General features: G+C 33.9%; 1 protein-coding gene across 2 annotated transcripts; it reads left to right on the forward strand.

The window, feature by feature from the left end:
• The first annotated feature begins 268 nt into the window (after nucleotides 1–268).
• Nucleotides 269–10479, forward strand: LOC131947036 (galactoside 2-alpha-L-fucosyltransferase Sec1). 2 transcript variants are annotated; one of them, XM_059308119.1, is made up of 4 exons: nucleotides 274–345; nucleotides 7101–7160; nucleotides 7682–7874; nucleotides 8446–10479. In XM_059308119.1, the coding sequence occupies exons 1-4, from the start codon at nucleotides 338–340 to the stop codon at nucleotides 9310–9312; spliced, it is 1128 nt and encodes a 375-aa protein (XP_059164102.1). In that variant the 5' UTR covers nucleotides 274–337; the 3' UTR covers nucleotides 9313–10479. The 2 variants fall into 2 exon arrangements, with proteins under 2 accessions (XP_059164103.1, XP_059164102.1); XM_059308120.1 differs by lacking the exon at nucleotides 7101–7160 and having other exon boundaries at nucleotides 269–345.
• The last annotated feature ends 5668 nt before the right edge of the window (nucleotides 10480–16147 follow it).

The raw sequence follows: 16147 nt of genomic DNA on the forward strand, positions 1-16147 counted from the left end.
AAAATTTCGTCCACCAAACTGAAACAGTACATAATTTATCGGCATTTTAGAAACTAGAAACCGATTCATCATTCATTAGGTTTTTAAAAAAGTTGTTAGCTTTAATTTAGCGGCTGTTATTTAGACTTTGTCTAGAACATAGATCGAGATCCGTTTTTATTTTGCAACTCTTCTTGGTGCTTGGAGTGACCACAAAGCAAAACCTACTAAATCCCTAAGATAAAGAAAAAGATTTCCCTACCCCTTCAGTTTTTAAAATAAAACAAGCTCTTTATTTATTTAGATATAACATCTTATAGTCTCACTAATCCCCAAATTATAATTTAGGACTAAGTGTATGGACAGGTAGGCTTTATTTCACATCTTTTTTTTACTGACAAAAGTAAAACTACAATAATCTCTAGATCTAGATTAGATCTAGAAAAGAAGCTGATGAAAATTTAAATACAAATTCAAATACTAATAATCTAGATTCTAGACTAAGTAGATCTAGTCTAGCCAATAAACTAGCAGATCTATCTATCTAGCTAGAGCTACTAGACTTTAGTAGCTACTAGCTAGATCTAGAAAAAACAACAACTCTAGATTACTGATTATCATTATAGGCCTACTATTAGTCTTACTAAGATTAAATAATTACTAGATCTATAATTAGATCTTATTCTTAAGACTAGACAACACCTGACCTCGCCTCTAGATTTTAGATCTAGATTCTAGATCTAAATTATTCTAAATCTTAGATCTAGTTAATAGTTGTGGTACTAAAAGGTAATCTATCATTTTATGTACGTAAAATTGCCCGCAGCAAGTAATGTACGAAAAAGTTACCTCATTGTCAAGGCTTTAATTAATAGAAGTATACTACTATATAATATTGTGATATATTTGTGTCAAATATTAGGCTATAGATAAATGAATAATAAACCTAAATCAACAGCTAAATACTAAGGCAGATTCGCAATGGAGAGAAACTACTACTTGCCATCGTGACGATGTTTTCGATGGTACTGCGCATGCATGTTTACAACCGCAGAACCCTAATCCTAACCCAAACCCCATCCATAGGTCACTGCGCATGCGCAGAACTATCTTTTGCCAACTAAGTGGAGACGTTGGGGAGAAAAATCTTTTTCCGAGTAGTCACTTCGAAATACTAAATAATACTAAATATATCAATATAGGCCAGAAATAATCTTAGCAGTGTTTGCGAGCAAGATTTGCTATATAAACAGCAGCCATTTGCAAATAAGAATGGGGTAAAATCACAATATAGCGTCTTTTATTATTCAGTAATTGTACAGCAGTAAAAAACAGTAAAACCATGGCGTAGTCTGCCGAGCCGTTCCGGAAACCACCAAAAATACTGTAAACCATCATTTATTTGCCACCATATTATTTTTATACATAATGTTTAAAAATGTGCATAGATTGATTCTAGTTGCATTTTAAATACTGTTTTGCTAATTATTTTGTATTTCTAATTATTGCAAGTGTATATGCTAATTTTTGCTGCTACTAAACATTGTTCTAGTTCTTTTTACTATTTTTAACTTCAGTAAAATTAATCTAATCGTCTTATTTTATTGGATCTAGAACTAGTTGTCGCAAATCTTCTGCATGTTTTTACTTTCTCGTATATACGAAGTATAGAGAAAGTATTGTAATCGTGCACAAAAATTACTTGAAATTTTAACAATTTTCACCGTATTACACCTCAGTCCTTCATCACATCCAAAGTATAGAGGACTTATTTTAATCGGGCAAAAATTATCAATCCAGATTTATCAAAATTAAGAGGTTTTATGCATAATCGAGTCTGAAAAACTGGGCTTTGCAATTCTGTCCGTATGTCTGTGTGTCTGTCTGTCCGTGTGTAAACACTATAACTTGAGTACCGTTACAGCTCATGTCATGTTTGCCTGTCGTCCCTACTGGGACATAGGCCGCTGACAAGAGCTTTCCAGACGTCTCTGTCCAGGGCTAGTCTCTCCAACTGTCCCCAGGTGTATCCAATCTTCTTGGTGTCTTCTTCCAGGTCACGTCTCCAGGTCTTTCTTGGTCTGCCTCTCTTCCTCCTGCCTTGTGGATTCCAGGTGAGGGCCTGTCTTGTTATGCTGGATACAGGCTTCCTGAGTGTGTGGCCAATCCATTTCCATTTTCTCTGGAGGATCTCTACTTCCACTGGCAGTTGATTTGTCCGTTGCCATAGAACATCATTTCTGATGGTTTTAGGCCAGCGAATTCGCAGGATCTTTCTGAGACATGCGTTTATAAATGATTGTATTTTCTTCTTATTTATAGCAGTTATTCTCCATGTCTCGGCTCCATAGAGTAAAACAGGTTTTACTAGTGTGTTGAAGATCCGGATTTTTATTCTAAGGGTTAAATCTCCCGAACCCCAAACATTTTTTAGTTGGTTGAAGACTGCTCTTGCCTTACCCGTCCTTATTTTTATGTCTGCTTCTGTCCCACCCTGCTTATCAACAATACTTCCAAGGTAGGTGAATCTATCCACTTCTTCTAGGGCTTCTTCTGCCAGTGTTATAGGGTTGTTGTTTGATGCATTGACTTTGAGAACTTTACTTTTCCCTCTGTGGATGTTCAGACCCAGGCTTGTAGAAAAATTTGCAACCCTGTTGGTTTTATCCTGCATTTGCTGTTGTGTGTGAGAAAGGAGGGCCAGGTCGTCAGCAAAGTCCAGGTCATCCAGCTGGCTCCACAATGTCCACTGTATACCGTTTCGCGTTTTCTCTGTTGACATCTTCATAACCCAGTCTATGGCCAGTAGGAACAGGAATGGTGAAAGTAGGCAACCCTGCCTTACTCCGGTCCGCACTGGGAAGGCCTCCGAAGTCTGTTGGCCATGCACTACTCTACATTTGAGACCTTCATATGAAGACATAATAATGTTGACTATTTTCTGTGGCACCCCGTAGTGTCTCAACAATTTCCACATTGACTGCCTATCCAGGCTATCAACCAAGGTTCAACCAAGCTGGGAAGGTCTGCGCGGGTAGGGGTCAGACGAAAGCTAGCACCCTGGTCCTCCAGGTTGGGGGTTGAGCATAAGGTCAGCAACCTTATCTCGTAAAACAAATATCGCTACAGAAACGCAGACCGTTACAGCTAGGTTGATGAAATTTCATATATAAGTATTTTATCAAAATCGTAGATCCGTATCAACTTTTGAGCGATTTCCGGTAACCGGAAGTGGTACTTTTTCTACTTTGAATTTTTCAAAAGCCTATAACTTGAGTACTATTTCAGATAGATAAATGAAATTTCACATGTAGTAAAAGATCTAAATTCTTTACCTTATGTTAAATTTTGAGTATTTCCATTGACCGGAAGTAGTAATTTACGCTACTTCCGATTTCTCAAAAAACTAATGTAAATTTTTAAAGTACTAATAATATTGTGCACTATTATGCACTTTTTTATTTGGCATTTACTTGGTGTGCAATTCTTTTGTCTACGAGATTTTATTCTATTTTTAAAACTTTAAGTATTTAAAATGGATTAAAAATCATGTCTATAGCCCAAGTTCCCATCCCCTGTTGTTTTATATAAGAATATTCGAGAAAGTTTAGGGGAGATCACTCCTGGTTTATTTTTTCTGTTTCTTAAAAAAAAACATTAATTACTACACTAGACTTTATTAATAATATTTATATTTACTAATTGTTACTAATTTTCTGTCAGTTAAACTTTAAATTAAGTTAAAACATTAATTTAATGCACATGACTTTATTTTTATTTCAACGGTCAAATAAACTATGGTTTACGGTAACAAATGTTTACGAAACTCAACAAAAATCACTGGATAATTTACTACACTATATCATGATTTTACCTATAGTGGCTTCCCCTGAATCTGGCGCTATAAGTTTACAAAAAAAAAACTTAAACGATGGCTGCTATAGTAAATGAGCATGGTTGCATCTGTTGGAAACATCGCTAATCTTCATTTATTATTGAAATGTTTTAATTCAATTGTTTAAAAACAGGTACATAAATGAAACAAGGAAACATTTTTGTATTTTTCAAAACATAAATCCTCCTCAAAATGTAAAATTAGTATTAAAATTTAAGGAGTTAGTTCTACCTGTTTTTCACATTACTAGTCACGGGCGATTTTACGTACTAAAACGATAGATTACCAGTAAAAAGTAGTAACTAGTTTAGTTAGGGCCCAAATAATTTTTAAATTCACTCTCCGCTTTCCTCACTCAAAATCATACAGCACAGTCATCACAGTGCACAGCCTTCACTTTTTCAGTGTTTTAAGCACATGACCTATAATACTAGGCCTATCCATTTAGCTTAGTGGTTCTTAACCAACAACCAGGGTTCTATCAGTCTCAGGTCAGGGTTTGGCGGAGGTCAAGACACACACCCGACTGATATGTAGTAATTATGTAATATGTATTTAAGTAGATTTCTAGTACTAGATCTAGTAGGCCTATTATTTATGATTGATTTTGTCAATGCGGACAATACAACTTATTTATTACAACTATTAAGAAGGTTTCAAGGAATGAACATTTGAATCTGGTGGGGTATGAATAGTTTGATACATCTATAATTGAAAAAAGGTTAAGAACCACTATTCTATCTACTAGATAGAATAGTGGTTCTTAACCTTTTTTAATTTTGGATGCATGCAAAAAATAGTGTTGGATATGCAGGGGGTAGGGAAAACGCAATTCGTCCGATTTTCTCGGCAGCGGCATTGGCTTAGCTAAGATAATCTAGATCTATAAAATCTAGTCACTCTGTTTACTATTATTTAGCTCTAGAAATCTATTATGGCCTACTAGATCTTTGCACTATTACTATGTTTAGGATATGTGTAGCCTATTAAATTGTTTTAAAATTAATTTGCGTTAGGTTAGGGGTCATCCATGCTGTTTTTTGGACAAAATTTACCTCCCCCCTCCCCTTCTGTCCGTCATACATCGTCACAATAATAAACCAGACCACCACCCCTTAAAATGACGCCACACCTCAGCCTGCAACCCCCCTCAGAATTGCAGTTGAAGTTTTCTTAAAACATTGATATTTTTCCAAAATATTGTCTGAACTTTATTACAATTTATTAAAACATCTTTCTAAAACACGAAATAACAGTTAAAAGTTGTTTTCTAACATTGTAATGCAAAAGTGTGACGTCACACCATCTAAACACCCCCCCCCCCCCCCCCCCAGGAACAGGGCTTTATCCCCCAGACATTCCCCCCCCCCCCCCCATCATTACCCCGTCGTATTATTTTTAATACATAATGTTTAAAAATGTGCATGGATTGATTTTAGTTGCATTTTAAATACTGTTTTGCTAATTATTTTGTATTTCTAATAAGTGTACATGCTTATTTTTGCTGCTACTAAACATTGTTCTAGTTGTTCTTACTACCCCGCCCAGTAAGACATTACCCCCCCCCCCCCCCCCCCCCCCCCCCCCCCAGTCATAGCTTAAGGTTCAGCTAGGGTTTGGGCTAGGTCTAGGGTTAGTTTTGGGGTTAGGGTTAGGATCAGGGTTAGGCTTAAATCAATGGGTTTGGTTTTGGGTTTATTTTAGCGTGAGGTGAATTCTTAAGTTTTTTGTCTTTGTCTTAAGGTTAGGATTAAGGTAATATATAGGTATAGAGTTGGTGTTAGAATCATGGATTCTATCTTGGTGGATATGTGTGTGTGTGTGGGGGGGTAATTCCTATAGCCCCCCACCTAATCACACTGTCACAAAATTACCCCTACCCCCTACGAGTGTGACATCGTTTATGGACGACCCCTTAGATCGTTCGTATTATCTCAAATAAATATAGGACTGGTTAACAAATTAATATTATAAGGCTTTTTATAATTTTATAGACCTAGAAATAAAAACTTGCAGAAAATTTTTGGCAATTAGTAAAATATGATTACTAAACTTGACAAAAGTATTAAAAATGAATTAGCGAAAATTGATTTTCAGTGATGTTTAGTTAACAACACTAATAATCATAAGCAATAAAAAAATTATTAGCAAAACAGTATTAACACTCAACAAGGCTGTGCTATTCCATATTGGGCGTAAGAAGTTAAAGGCACACCTGGCCTTGTTTATACGACTTCTTATGTCATCATCTGTTCCCCCATCCTTATTGATCACACTTCCCAGTTATGTGAATTTTGTTTCTCGTATATCTTTTCCTTTTAGCTGTGCTGGCAGGTCCTGATTGTTATTGATTCTGGTGACTTCTGTTTTATTTCTAATTGATTTTTAGTCCAACTTTGGAGGCTTCTTCAGATAGACAATTCAGTTTGGTTTGTGCATGTTGTTACTTGTGAGATAGTAGTTGGTGTCATCAGCAAAGTCAAGATCTTTCAGCCTTTTGGTGAAATTCCACTGGATTCCTGTGTCTTTTTTTTGTAGTCTTATGCATGATCCGGTTAATTACCATCAATAGTATAGGACTATATTTATTGAAAAATTTTTAAGTAAACTATGTAGTAGTTGGTCTACATTTCTAGTGTATTAGTTTATATTATAGGCCCTAGTAATAGTTATTTATTAATCCTTAAATAATATGACCTAATAGTTAGTCGTTTTGAAGTTAAGCTATTTTCAAAACATTTCAAAATAGCTAATTTATTTTTTGTAATTTATAAAATACAAAATGTCACTTTACTATACTCATCCTCATAAACTTTTGAAATGTGGAGTTTTTTAAAATGTGTGTTGTGTGAATGTGTACTCAAGACGTGAAAAGATCATCAAGTATCTAACACAGGAGTATGCTAAAGGTACACAAATTGGTACCCTCACCACATGGGCCAACTGCTTTAACTACTTGAAATTAGGCCTAGAGTTTGCCCATGGAAATTTTCTACCCTATTTTTTTTTATTTTTATTTTCCAAAATTGGAAAGAAATCAACAAATGCAACACTGAGTTAGTCTAAGCCTAAGGTTAGAAAAAAGCCCAGAGATTTGTTTGCTGAAAAGCCTGTCAATGTGCAAAATGTAATTGAATTAGGCTCAACTATATTTAATATTAATATTTATTTTACAATTTTTTCTAGACTATCATAAATATAATATTTTGGTAATCTATCATTTTAGGTACATAAATTCATCAGAATTTACATGTGCAAAGTATCTAGTGAAAAGGCTCCAACATGGGTATTTTTTCTGCATATTTTTACAAAATATAATCATCATTTTATGAACTGTGGATTTCTTTTTTTTTATCCGCTTCCTTTTTTTTATCAGCATTTATTTATCAGCAAATGTTTTATTTTGAATTTTTTTGCAATTTTCTTTTCTTTATTATGTTACGCAAATCTACCCATTTTTTTACCCATCAGTCTATTTTTAGTAAAATCAGGTTCCATAAAAGATCTAAAAAAAATTCCTATTCACAGGCACCCAGATATTCAAAATTCTTCTAATAAAAACCTATTTATCATTTTTTTTTTTAAAGAACTACAAATGATATGTTTAAATATTCAGAGAATTACCTGAAGCATGTAAAAGGGTTATGTGGTCAACACAATGACCTAGCCCTAACTCTAAACTCAACCCATTCATTAAAGTTAAACGTGACCCTGAATGTTAATTCTACTTAAAAGTAATATTTCATCAAGTTTTTCCCATAATATGAGGCTTAATAAAAAACAGACATCCTAATTTTTTCTATCCAGACTAAACAGAATCCAGGTTAGTGTCTCGTCCAAAGAAGATATTAGCATCAGTCGCAGACCTGCCGGAGGGGCTTGTACAATGAGAATACGGAGAGGTCCAAAATGTTTTGTTCTAACTGGGGTGGCTTTCTGCTTTTTCCTTCTGATCTACGTTCAGGACATGACAAACATAATAGCGTATGTCAACAATAAGGTACATTTTTTATTCACATCCAATTATGGCATGCTTTTATATAATAATTATTATAATATTAGGCATGTTTGCATCAAATCTGTTATAGAGGAATTAAAATCTAGCTTGAAGGGTGCGCATGCTAACCTTGACTTTTTTTTATTGTGTGTGATTAAATATAATAAATGAAGTTCTCTTTAGATCTTTACAGATATCATTGTACATTAGGAAGAAAAATGTTGAGTTCATCTTCTTTTTTACATTGTGAAGGGATTATGCCCAGCATACATTATAATATCAGAATGGCATGGTCTAGCGGTAAAGCACTAGACTGCTGACATGAAAGAGTTCAAATCCATGTTCAAACGCCACAGAGTCCACCTAGCTCTGATCGGTACATAACTCAAGTTAAGGAAAGTAAAGGCGGCTTTTCTTAGTGCTGACTACATTATTCCTTCATATGCAGATGTCAAGAAACATATGATTTTAACTTTATCTACCCAATGGATCTCTAGGTCTAAAGAGGAATCTTTTATACATAAACATATGCAGCAGTAAAAATTAGAAAACTTTCCTTTTTTATATGTTCCAGGTTCCGGTTCACCGGCATGTTGTGAGGTGGGTTGAGAACGAGCACGACCACCGGCGCCCCAGGATGATGATCACATACAAGGGCAGGCTGGGGAACCACATGTTTGAGTACGCCACCCTCATCGGCATCGCCCGGCGCTACAACATGACCCCCATCATTCCCGACGACGTGGACCTGCTGGACGTCTTCAAGATCCCGACCCCTCAGGGCAGTCTTGACCTCCTGAGGGACCCTAAACGCTACCCCGAGGAAAAGGCAGCAACCTACTACAAAGGTGTAGAGAAGATTGACCCAACACGTGATGCTTACTTAGATGGGTACTACCAGTCTTGGAAATATTTCGACGATCTCCGTGATGAGCTTCTCAACAAGCATTTTCTCCTGCACCCAAGTTTAAAAATCGCAGCCAATAATTACATAAAAAATCTTCTCAAGGAGAGGAAACTAGAAGGGGCTGTTTTAGTTGCGGTTCATGTTCGTCGGGGAGATTTTGTTCGTCAGCGTGTCAAAGGTTACACGGCTGCTCCTATTCCATATTATTACAAAGCCATGGACCACTTCCGGAAGAAGTATGGAAAAGTAATGTTCATCATCTGTACCAACGACCTTATATGGGCAGAGACCAACCTAGACGAGGGACCAGATGTTCATTATTCTCATGAAACTGACGGCTCGCTTGATTTAGCTATCATGATAAGCTGTGACCATATGATAATCACGTCAGGCTCGTACTCCTGGTGGGCTGGCTACTTAGTCAAAGGGGAGGTAATTTATTATGCTGGATACCCTGCCCCTAATACCAAGATAGGCAATTTGACTTCTAAGGAAGATTATTATCCACCATATTGGACAGGGTTAATGCCTTAGTAGACACTTTATATTAAACTAAGTATTGTCTGGTTTGTGAATATGTTATTATGGAGAATAAATTGCCTTTTATTTTAAAGTGGAAGTAAAAATATTTTTTGACTCGTGATTGACATTATTTTAATCTTTTTGAAAAGTAAATATCATTCCTTAACCTGTACATTTTTACGTTAAAAAATACACTACTGGGTTTGGTTTGTGTCTTTGCTCTTTGATAGCCAGACTTATAATGTGTGCAGCTTGAAAGTATTTTAACACTAAAATCCACTCCTAATTCTAATGATAATGTGACAAATACTACTACAAAAATGGGGGTAATACAAATTGATAACATAGATATTGAAATTCACTTTAAAATGTATATTTATTTTGGCAGATATGATAAATTATCAGACACAAATAAGCAACCTTGCTTGTTTGTAAAATTAAAATAAATTGTTAAAAATAAGCTGCTGTGCACTTTAAGAATAAAATATCTTATTTTGTGTGACTGTTAACTAAAGAAACTGTGAAATATTTTAAAAATGTAATTGCATTTGATCCTGTTTTCCACAGCTTCATTTAAACCTATCAGTAAATGCTAATTATTGTAACATTACAAAAATTAGTCTTGTTTTGTGAATTTAATTTTGTTATCTATGAACATTTTATTGAACATACAAAATACAACTTTTTTTGCTTTAAGTTATCAATATTTATTTAATTTCTAATAATTCCTAAATGATGAATGAACAAATCCCAATTGTTTCACTTTTTATTGTGTGCTCCATGTATCATTATGTTCCATAACCCACCTCTTAATCAAATCCCACAGTTATAGGTTTATTTTATGGTGTATAATATGTATCTTGCTGTAACCAAATGGATAACTTTTATGCTGATTTATTCATTTTTTTAATTGTGTAATGACTTTCTGTTTGTAGTCAAATTAGTGCATATATCAATTATTGGTCATAAATCTCACTCTCCCAGTGGCTTTTTTTGTGATGGGTGGGGGAAGGGCCAATAAAACCCATGATGATGTCATATTGATGGAAAACATTTTTATCCTAATTTTAAAACACATTTTATCCATTGAAACGTTTTGCGCACAAATTTCCTTTTAGTGTATTTTATTTAGCACATTTTAAAAATAGTATCCCAGTATTTGCTCAGTTATAACTAAATATTCACTCATATATATATATATATATATATATATATATATATATATATATATATATATATATATATATATATATATATATATATATATATATATATATATATATATATATATATTACCTGTTAGTATGTAAAACATGTAGATGAGTTGTGTTTTAAATATTTTTTTTGTTTTTAAATTTAGAACAATGGATGTAACTATTGTGTTTTGTAGTAATTTTCTTCTCTTTATTTTGGACCTGGGTTTTTAAAATTTGGGCGTGGTAGTTGTAGGCTAGTCAATGCTTTATTCTATTCATTCAAGTTCCTTTTTTTACTTAACATTAACCAAATGTAGTTTTTGGTACCCAGAGTTTTAATGATTTACAAAAAATAAATAAAATAACCTGTATAAAAATTGAGACATTTTGAGTATCAATGGAAACTTCTTTAAAACAAATTATTCACTTTAAATATATTTTTAAAAAAATTCATCTCTCTTACTTAAATTAATAATTTCCTTTCAAGAGAATAATTTGTAGTGCTATGTTTTAATATAGGTTTCATTAATAACTTTATTACAATTAACAAATGTATTTAAATTTTTTAATATATGTGTATGTATATTAATGAAAATCTAACTTTTAATCGATCTACACTTGATATTACTGGCCTCCTGAACTTGACCAAGAATGATTTTGTCCATTGTATTGAACTGATTTAATCCCTCATTTCTGTTAACTCAGGGGAACTAACCCAACATTTGTCAACTAAATTCTGATAAAACATTTGACAGCTATCATACACAAAACATTTTAACATGCTTCAGTGGATAGTGGAGCTCTTTGTTGTCTTTGTGTAATTGTTGCTTCGTACTTGTTAATACGTGCTTTCTATTTTAAAGTGCGTTATTGATGCCATTTTTATTCGATTGGCTGTCTTCCTTAGGTGTGTTGATTCTCATGCTGCAGCTATTTGGCCGACTTGTAGTTAAACAACATGTGGGCCAATTGTATATTTTTTGTATGACCTATGGGTCAGCTTACATCTCCAAGGGTACTTGACTTTGCCTAAATGCAGATTTAAGTATCTCAAAGTGCTTGTTGTTATTGTACTATTGATGTTGACCTATGTTAGCTAATGGAATGCTACCTTTTTTTTTTCAAATTTTATTCTGTTCAGGTAATGAGTTTTACATTTTTTTGAAAAATTTGCAGTTCAGTAAGCTTTTGGGCTGACAGTGTTTAAGTGGTTAGTAAACAAACTTGATTCAAAGCTAGCAGTCAGCTATTTAATTCTAGTATGGCTGTCCTGATCTCGTTTGACCTGGTATGGCTGTACTGTTATTGTATTAACTGTTATTGCTGAAAATTTCCAGTATGCCTGTTATGGCTGTACTGTTATAGTATAATCTGTTTTGGCTTCAAATATTTCCAGTATACCTGTTATTGCTGTACTGTTATAGTATGATCTATTATGGCTGAATATTTCCAGTATACCTGTTATTGCTGTACTGTTATAGTATGATCTATTATGGCTGAATATTTCCAGTATACCTGTTATGGCTGTACTGTTATAGTATGATCTATTATGGCTGAATATTTCCAGTATGCTTGTTATGGCTGTACTGTTATAGTATGATCTATTATGGCTGAATATTTCCAGTATACCTGTTATTGCTGTACTGTTATAGTATGATCTATTATGGCTGAATATTTCCAGTATACCTGTTATTGCTGTACTGTTATAGTATAATCTATTATGGCTGAATATTTCCAGTATGCTTGTTATGGCTGTACTGTTATAGTATAATCTATTATGGCTGAATATTTCCAGTATACCTGTTATTGCTGTACTGTTATAGTATGAACTATTATGGCTGAATATTTCCAGTATGCTTGTTATGGCTGTACTGTTATAGTATGATCTATTATGGCTGAATATTTCCAGTATGCTTGTTATGGCTGTATTGTTATAGTATAATCTATTATGGCTGAATATTTCCAGTATGCTTGTTATGGCTGTACTGTTATAGTATAATCTATTACGGCTGAATATTTCCAGTATGCTTGTTATGGCTATACTGTTATAGTATGATCTATTATGGCTAAATATTTTCAGTATACCTGTTATTGCTGTACTGTTATGGTATGATCTATTATAGCTGAATATTTCCAGTATACCTGTTATTGCTGTACTGTTATGGTATGATCTATTATGGCTGAATATTTCCAGTATGCTTGTTATGGCTGTACTGTTATAGTATGATCTATTATGGCTGAATATTTCCAGTATGCTTGTTATGGCTGTACTGTTATAGTATAATCTATTATGGCTGAATATTTCCAGTATGCTTGTTATTGCTGTACTGTTATAGTATGAACTATTATGGCTGAATATTTCCAGTATGCCTGTTATGGCTGTACTGTTATAGTATGATCTATTATGGCTGAATATTTCCAGTATGCTTGTTATGGCTGTACTGTTATAGTATAATCTATTATGGCTGAATATTTCCAGTATGCTTGTTATGGCTGTACTGTTATAGTATAATCTATTACGGCTGAATATTTCCAGTATGCTTGTTATGGCTATACTGTTATAGTATGATCTATTATGGCTAAATATTTTCAGTATACCTGTTATTGCTGTACTGTTATGGTATGATCTATTATAGCTGAATATTTCCAGTATACCTGTTATGGCTGTACTGTTATAGTATGATCTATTATGGCTGAATATTTCCAGTATGCCTGTTATTGCTCTACTTTTCTAGTATGTCCCTTTATGGCTACACTATTCTAATGACTTTCTGGCTGTTAGGACCTTGCATGACCTTGTAGGTCCTATGACGCATGACCTTGTAGGTCCTATGACCTAATCGTCTCATCTTTGTTGTCATTCCTGCACCAGACGTCAGGTTTGCCCTACTAATCTACTTCACGCTTGAACACACCCAACACATAAAGCCACAATACCTCTACAGAGGCACCAGTGCCTTCAGTCTATTTTTACACACCCTGACAGATATCCTTACCAGCCATTACATGTTTTCTTTACCAAATTAAACATCATGTGATTACATTCATCAAATGACAATTTTATGATTATTGATAGGGTTTATGAAATTGATAGCACCACTCTAAACAACTCTAACCTAATCCATAATCTTATCCATGACTTTACAAGTAAAAGCAATCGAACAAATATGAATACAGTACTCCTTGGAGAACTAATGTTTTCTAAGATAGCTTGAAGCGGATCACATGCCTACTAGAATAATTATAGCTTATTTTATTTATTTAAAGAGGCAATGTTTAAGTTGCATGTATTGATGTTATCTCGTATTAAACTAGCTTATTTTAGTGTAGTGTGTTTGGTTATGTTTAATTGAAGTCTTTTCTCATCAAAATTGCTTATTTTTGTGTAGTGTGTTTTGTTATGGTGTTTCATTAAAGCCATCTCTCATTAAACTTGATTATTTTAAGTGCTAGTGTAATGTAATTTTTTTTTGTTATAATGTTTTTAATGAAGTCAAAATGAGACCTGTGATGAAGTCTGTGCTTTTGAAATGTTTTGTCATGATGCTACAGTTTAAATAAATCAATTTCAACTTTTACTGATGTGTTGTTGTTTTGTTGTTGTTTTTTTTTTTATTGTTACATAAACTGATTTCTAACCTATTTTGACAATCTTTTACTTAGATCCCAATATATATATATATATATATATATATATATATATATATATATATATATATATATATATATATATATATGTATATATATATATATATTTATATATATATATATATATTTATATATATATATATATATATTTATATATATATATATATTTATATATATATATATATTTATATATATATTTATATATATATATATATTTATATATATATATATATATATATATATATATATATATATATACACACACACATACATGCATACAAGACTGCCCTATCCACTACTAATGGATATCAGTATTTCAGCAGTGCAAAAAGTTGGGTGTCGTGTATGTACTATCAGATATCATATCCTGTGGACCCAGCTGTAGCCGACCTGAATAACTGTTCAAGCGTTTGACCCGAGTCATTGAATGAAATTTTATGCAAGAAATGTATCTTTAAAAAAAAAAACGGATTATGTAAATTCTTATCAGTTTTGTACGGTTTTTTTTTTACAGTGGTACCTCGAAATACGAATTTAATTCGTTCCATAACCTCGCTCGTAAATCAAATTGCTCTAACTCAAAAATAATTTTCGCCATTTAAATCAATTGAAATGTCATTATATTTTATTAGTAAATTCTGCTCAGTTTTTTTTTTGTTTCCTGTTGTTTTTTTTTTAATGTAGGACTATTTATAAATGACAAATATTGTATAAATACAACAATAAATAAGTAAATAAATAAATAATGTAAAGAAATAAACTGGTGCATTAATTTTACATAGGAGATAGACGGAGGAGCTTCACTTTACTAACTTACTCTTTACACTGTTAATGCTAAATTATTTTACTTCACTCAAATTTACTTACTCGTTACATTTTTAAAGCTACACTTTATCCCTAAACTTAACGGAACTTAAAACTAAACTAACTTAACTTCACTGAACACAATTGCTACTGTACAAGCAATGGTCTTTGACTTTATCACAACGCTTTCTTCCCTTTCACCTCGACAGCTCGTATTTTAAAAAATCTCGTATGTTAGAGCACTCGTATGTCAATGTGCCACAGTACTGTTCTGTAGTTAGGCCTGCACTAGCTGCTCTATGTAGATGGCGCAAGGTCTTAGAGCCAGACAGACCACAAGAGAAGATAGACTTGGAAGCAATTCCACTTCTAGAAGCAGCCACTAATACCGGGATTTTGTAGGCTTCTGCTTTCCCCCAGTAGATCTATATTCCCCCATGCTGACCCAGCTCTCGAGGTTAAATAGAACTTATTTCGATTCATTGAAACTTTTCTCAACTTTATCCAGATCTCTCTCACACAATTTTGTCTACGAATTCGTTGACCATTTTTATTCTGCGACTCCGTCTATGTGGCGAGGGACGACATGGTTGAATGGTAGAGCATTGGACTGCTACCCTGAAATTCTCGAGTTCGGATCCCGTAGGACGTCATTGCGTCCACCCAGCTCTGATGCACCTGGCGCACGTTAGGGTAAGTAAAGGCGACTGAGCAAATTGCTGACGTAAACTTTGAAAGAGTACTTTACTTTTAGAACTAAGCGGATTTCACAGATACCTTACTAGCAAGAAGAAAAAAATCTTGTTTTACAACTTAAGCCATGATTGTACATGGACTTGTACGTTTTGAGGGGAATTTGGGGTCGAGTGGTAAAGCAGACAATTACTAACCAGTAAGTCTAATCTTCGGTTCCCGTCCGTATGGCGTCCATGAGTTCACTCAGCTTTGATGGGTACCTGGCAATTTGTGGAAATTAATGTGAGCGGGTGAATGGATTATTTTGTATTAATTTTTTGGTGCGAATCTGTGAGTGCATGATGGTCCAATGGGGAACGGCCACGGGGTCCCCCTTCCGCCCGAAGCGGTCAGTATAAATTGACCGCTCGGATAAATTTTCTTTTTTTGACCCGAGGCAAGATTTAGATAGGGTCGGTTTCTGTGTGGGCGCGTGGCGCACCTCACGCGTGGAGTGAGGTTGC

This window comes from Physella acuta, unplaced genomic scaffold (assembly GCF_028476545.2).
Source record: "Physella acuta isolate Inbredline_101_S28 unplaced genomic scaffold, ASM2847654v3 ptg000580l, whole genome shotgun sequence".
Lineage (NCBI taxonomy): Eukaryota > Metazoa > Mollusca > Gastropoda > Physidae > Physella > Physella acuta.

Excerpts from the sequence above, each read along its gene's own strand:
- LOC131947036 (XM_059308119.1), top strand. Across the intron at positions 7,161-7,681 it reads GTGAAAAGGCTCCAACATGG|ACTAAACAGAATCCAGGTTA; the intron begins GTATTTTTTCTG and ends TTTTCTATCCAG. Across the intron at positions 7,875-8,445 it reads TAGCGTATGTCAACAATAAG|GTTCCGGTTCACCGGCATGT; the intron begins GTACATTTTTTA and ends TATATGTTCCAG.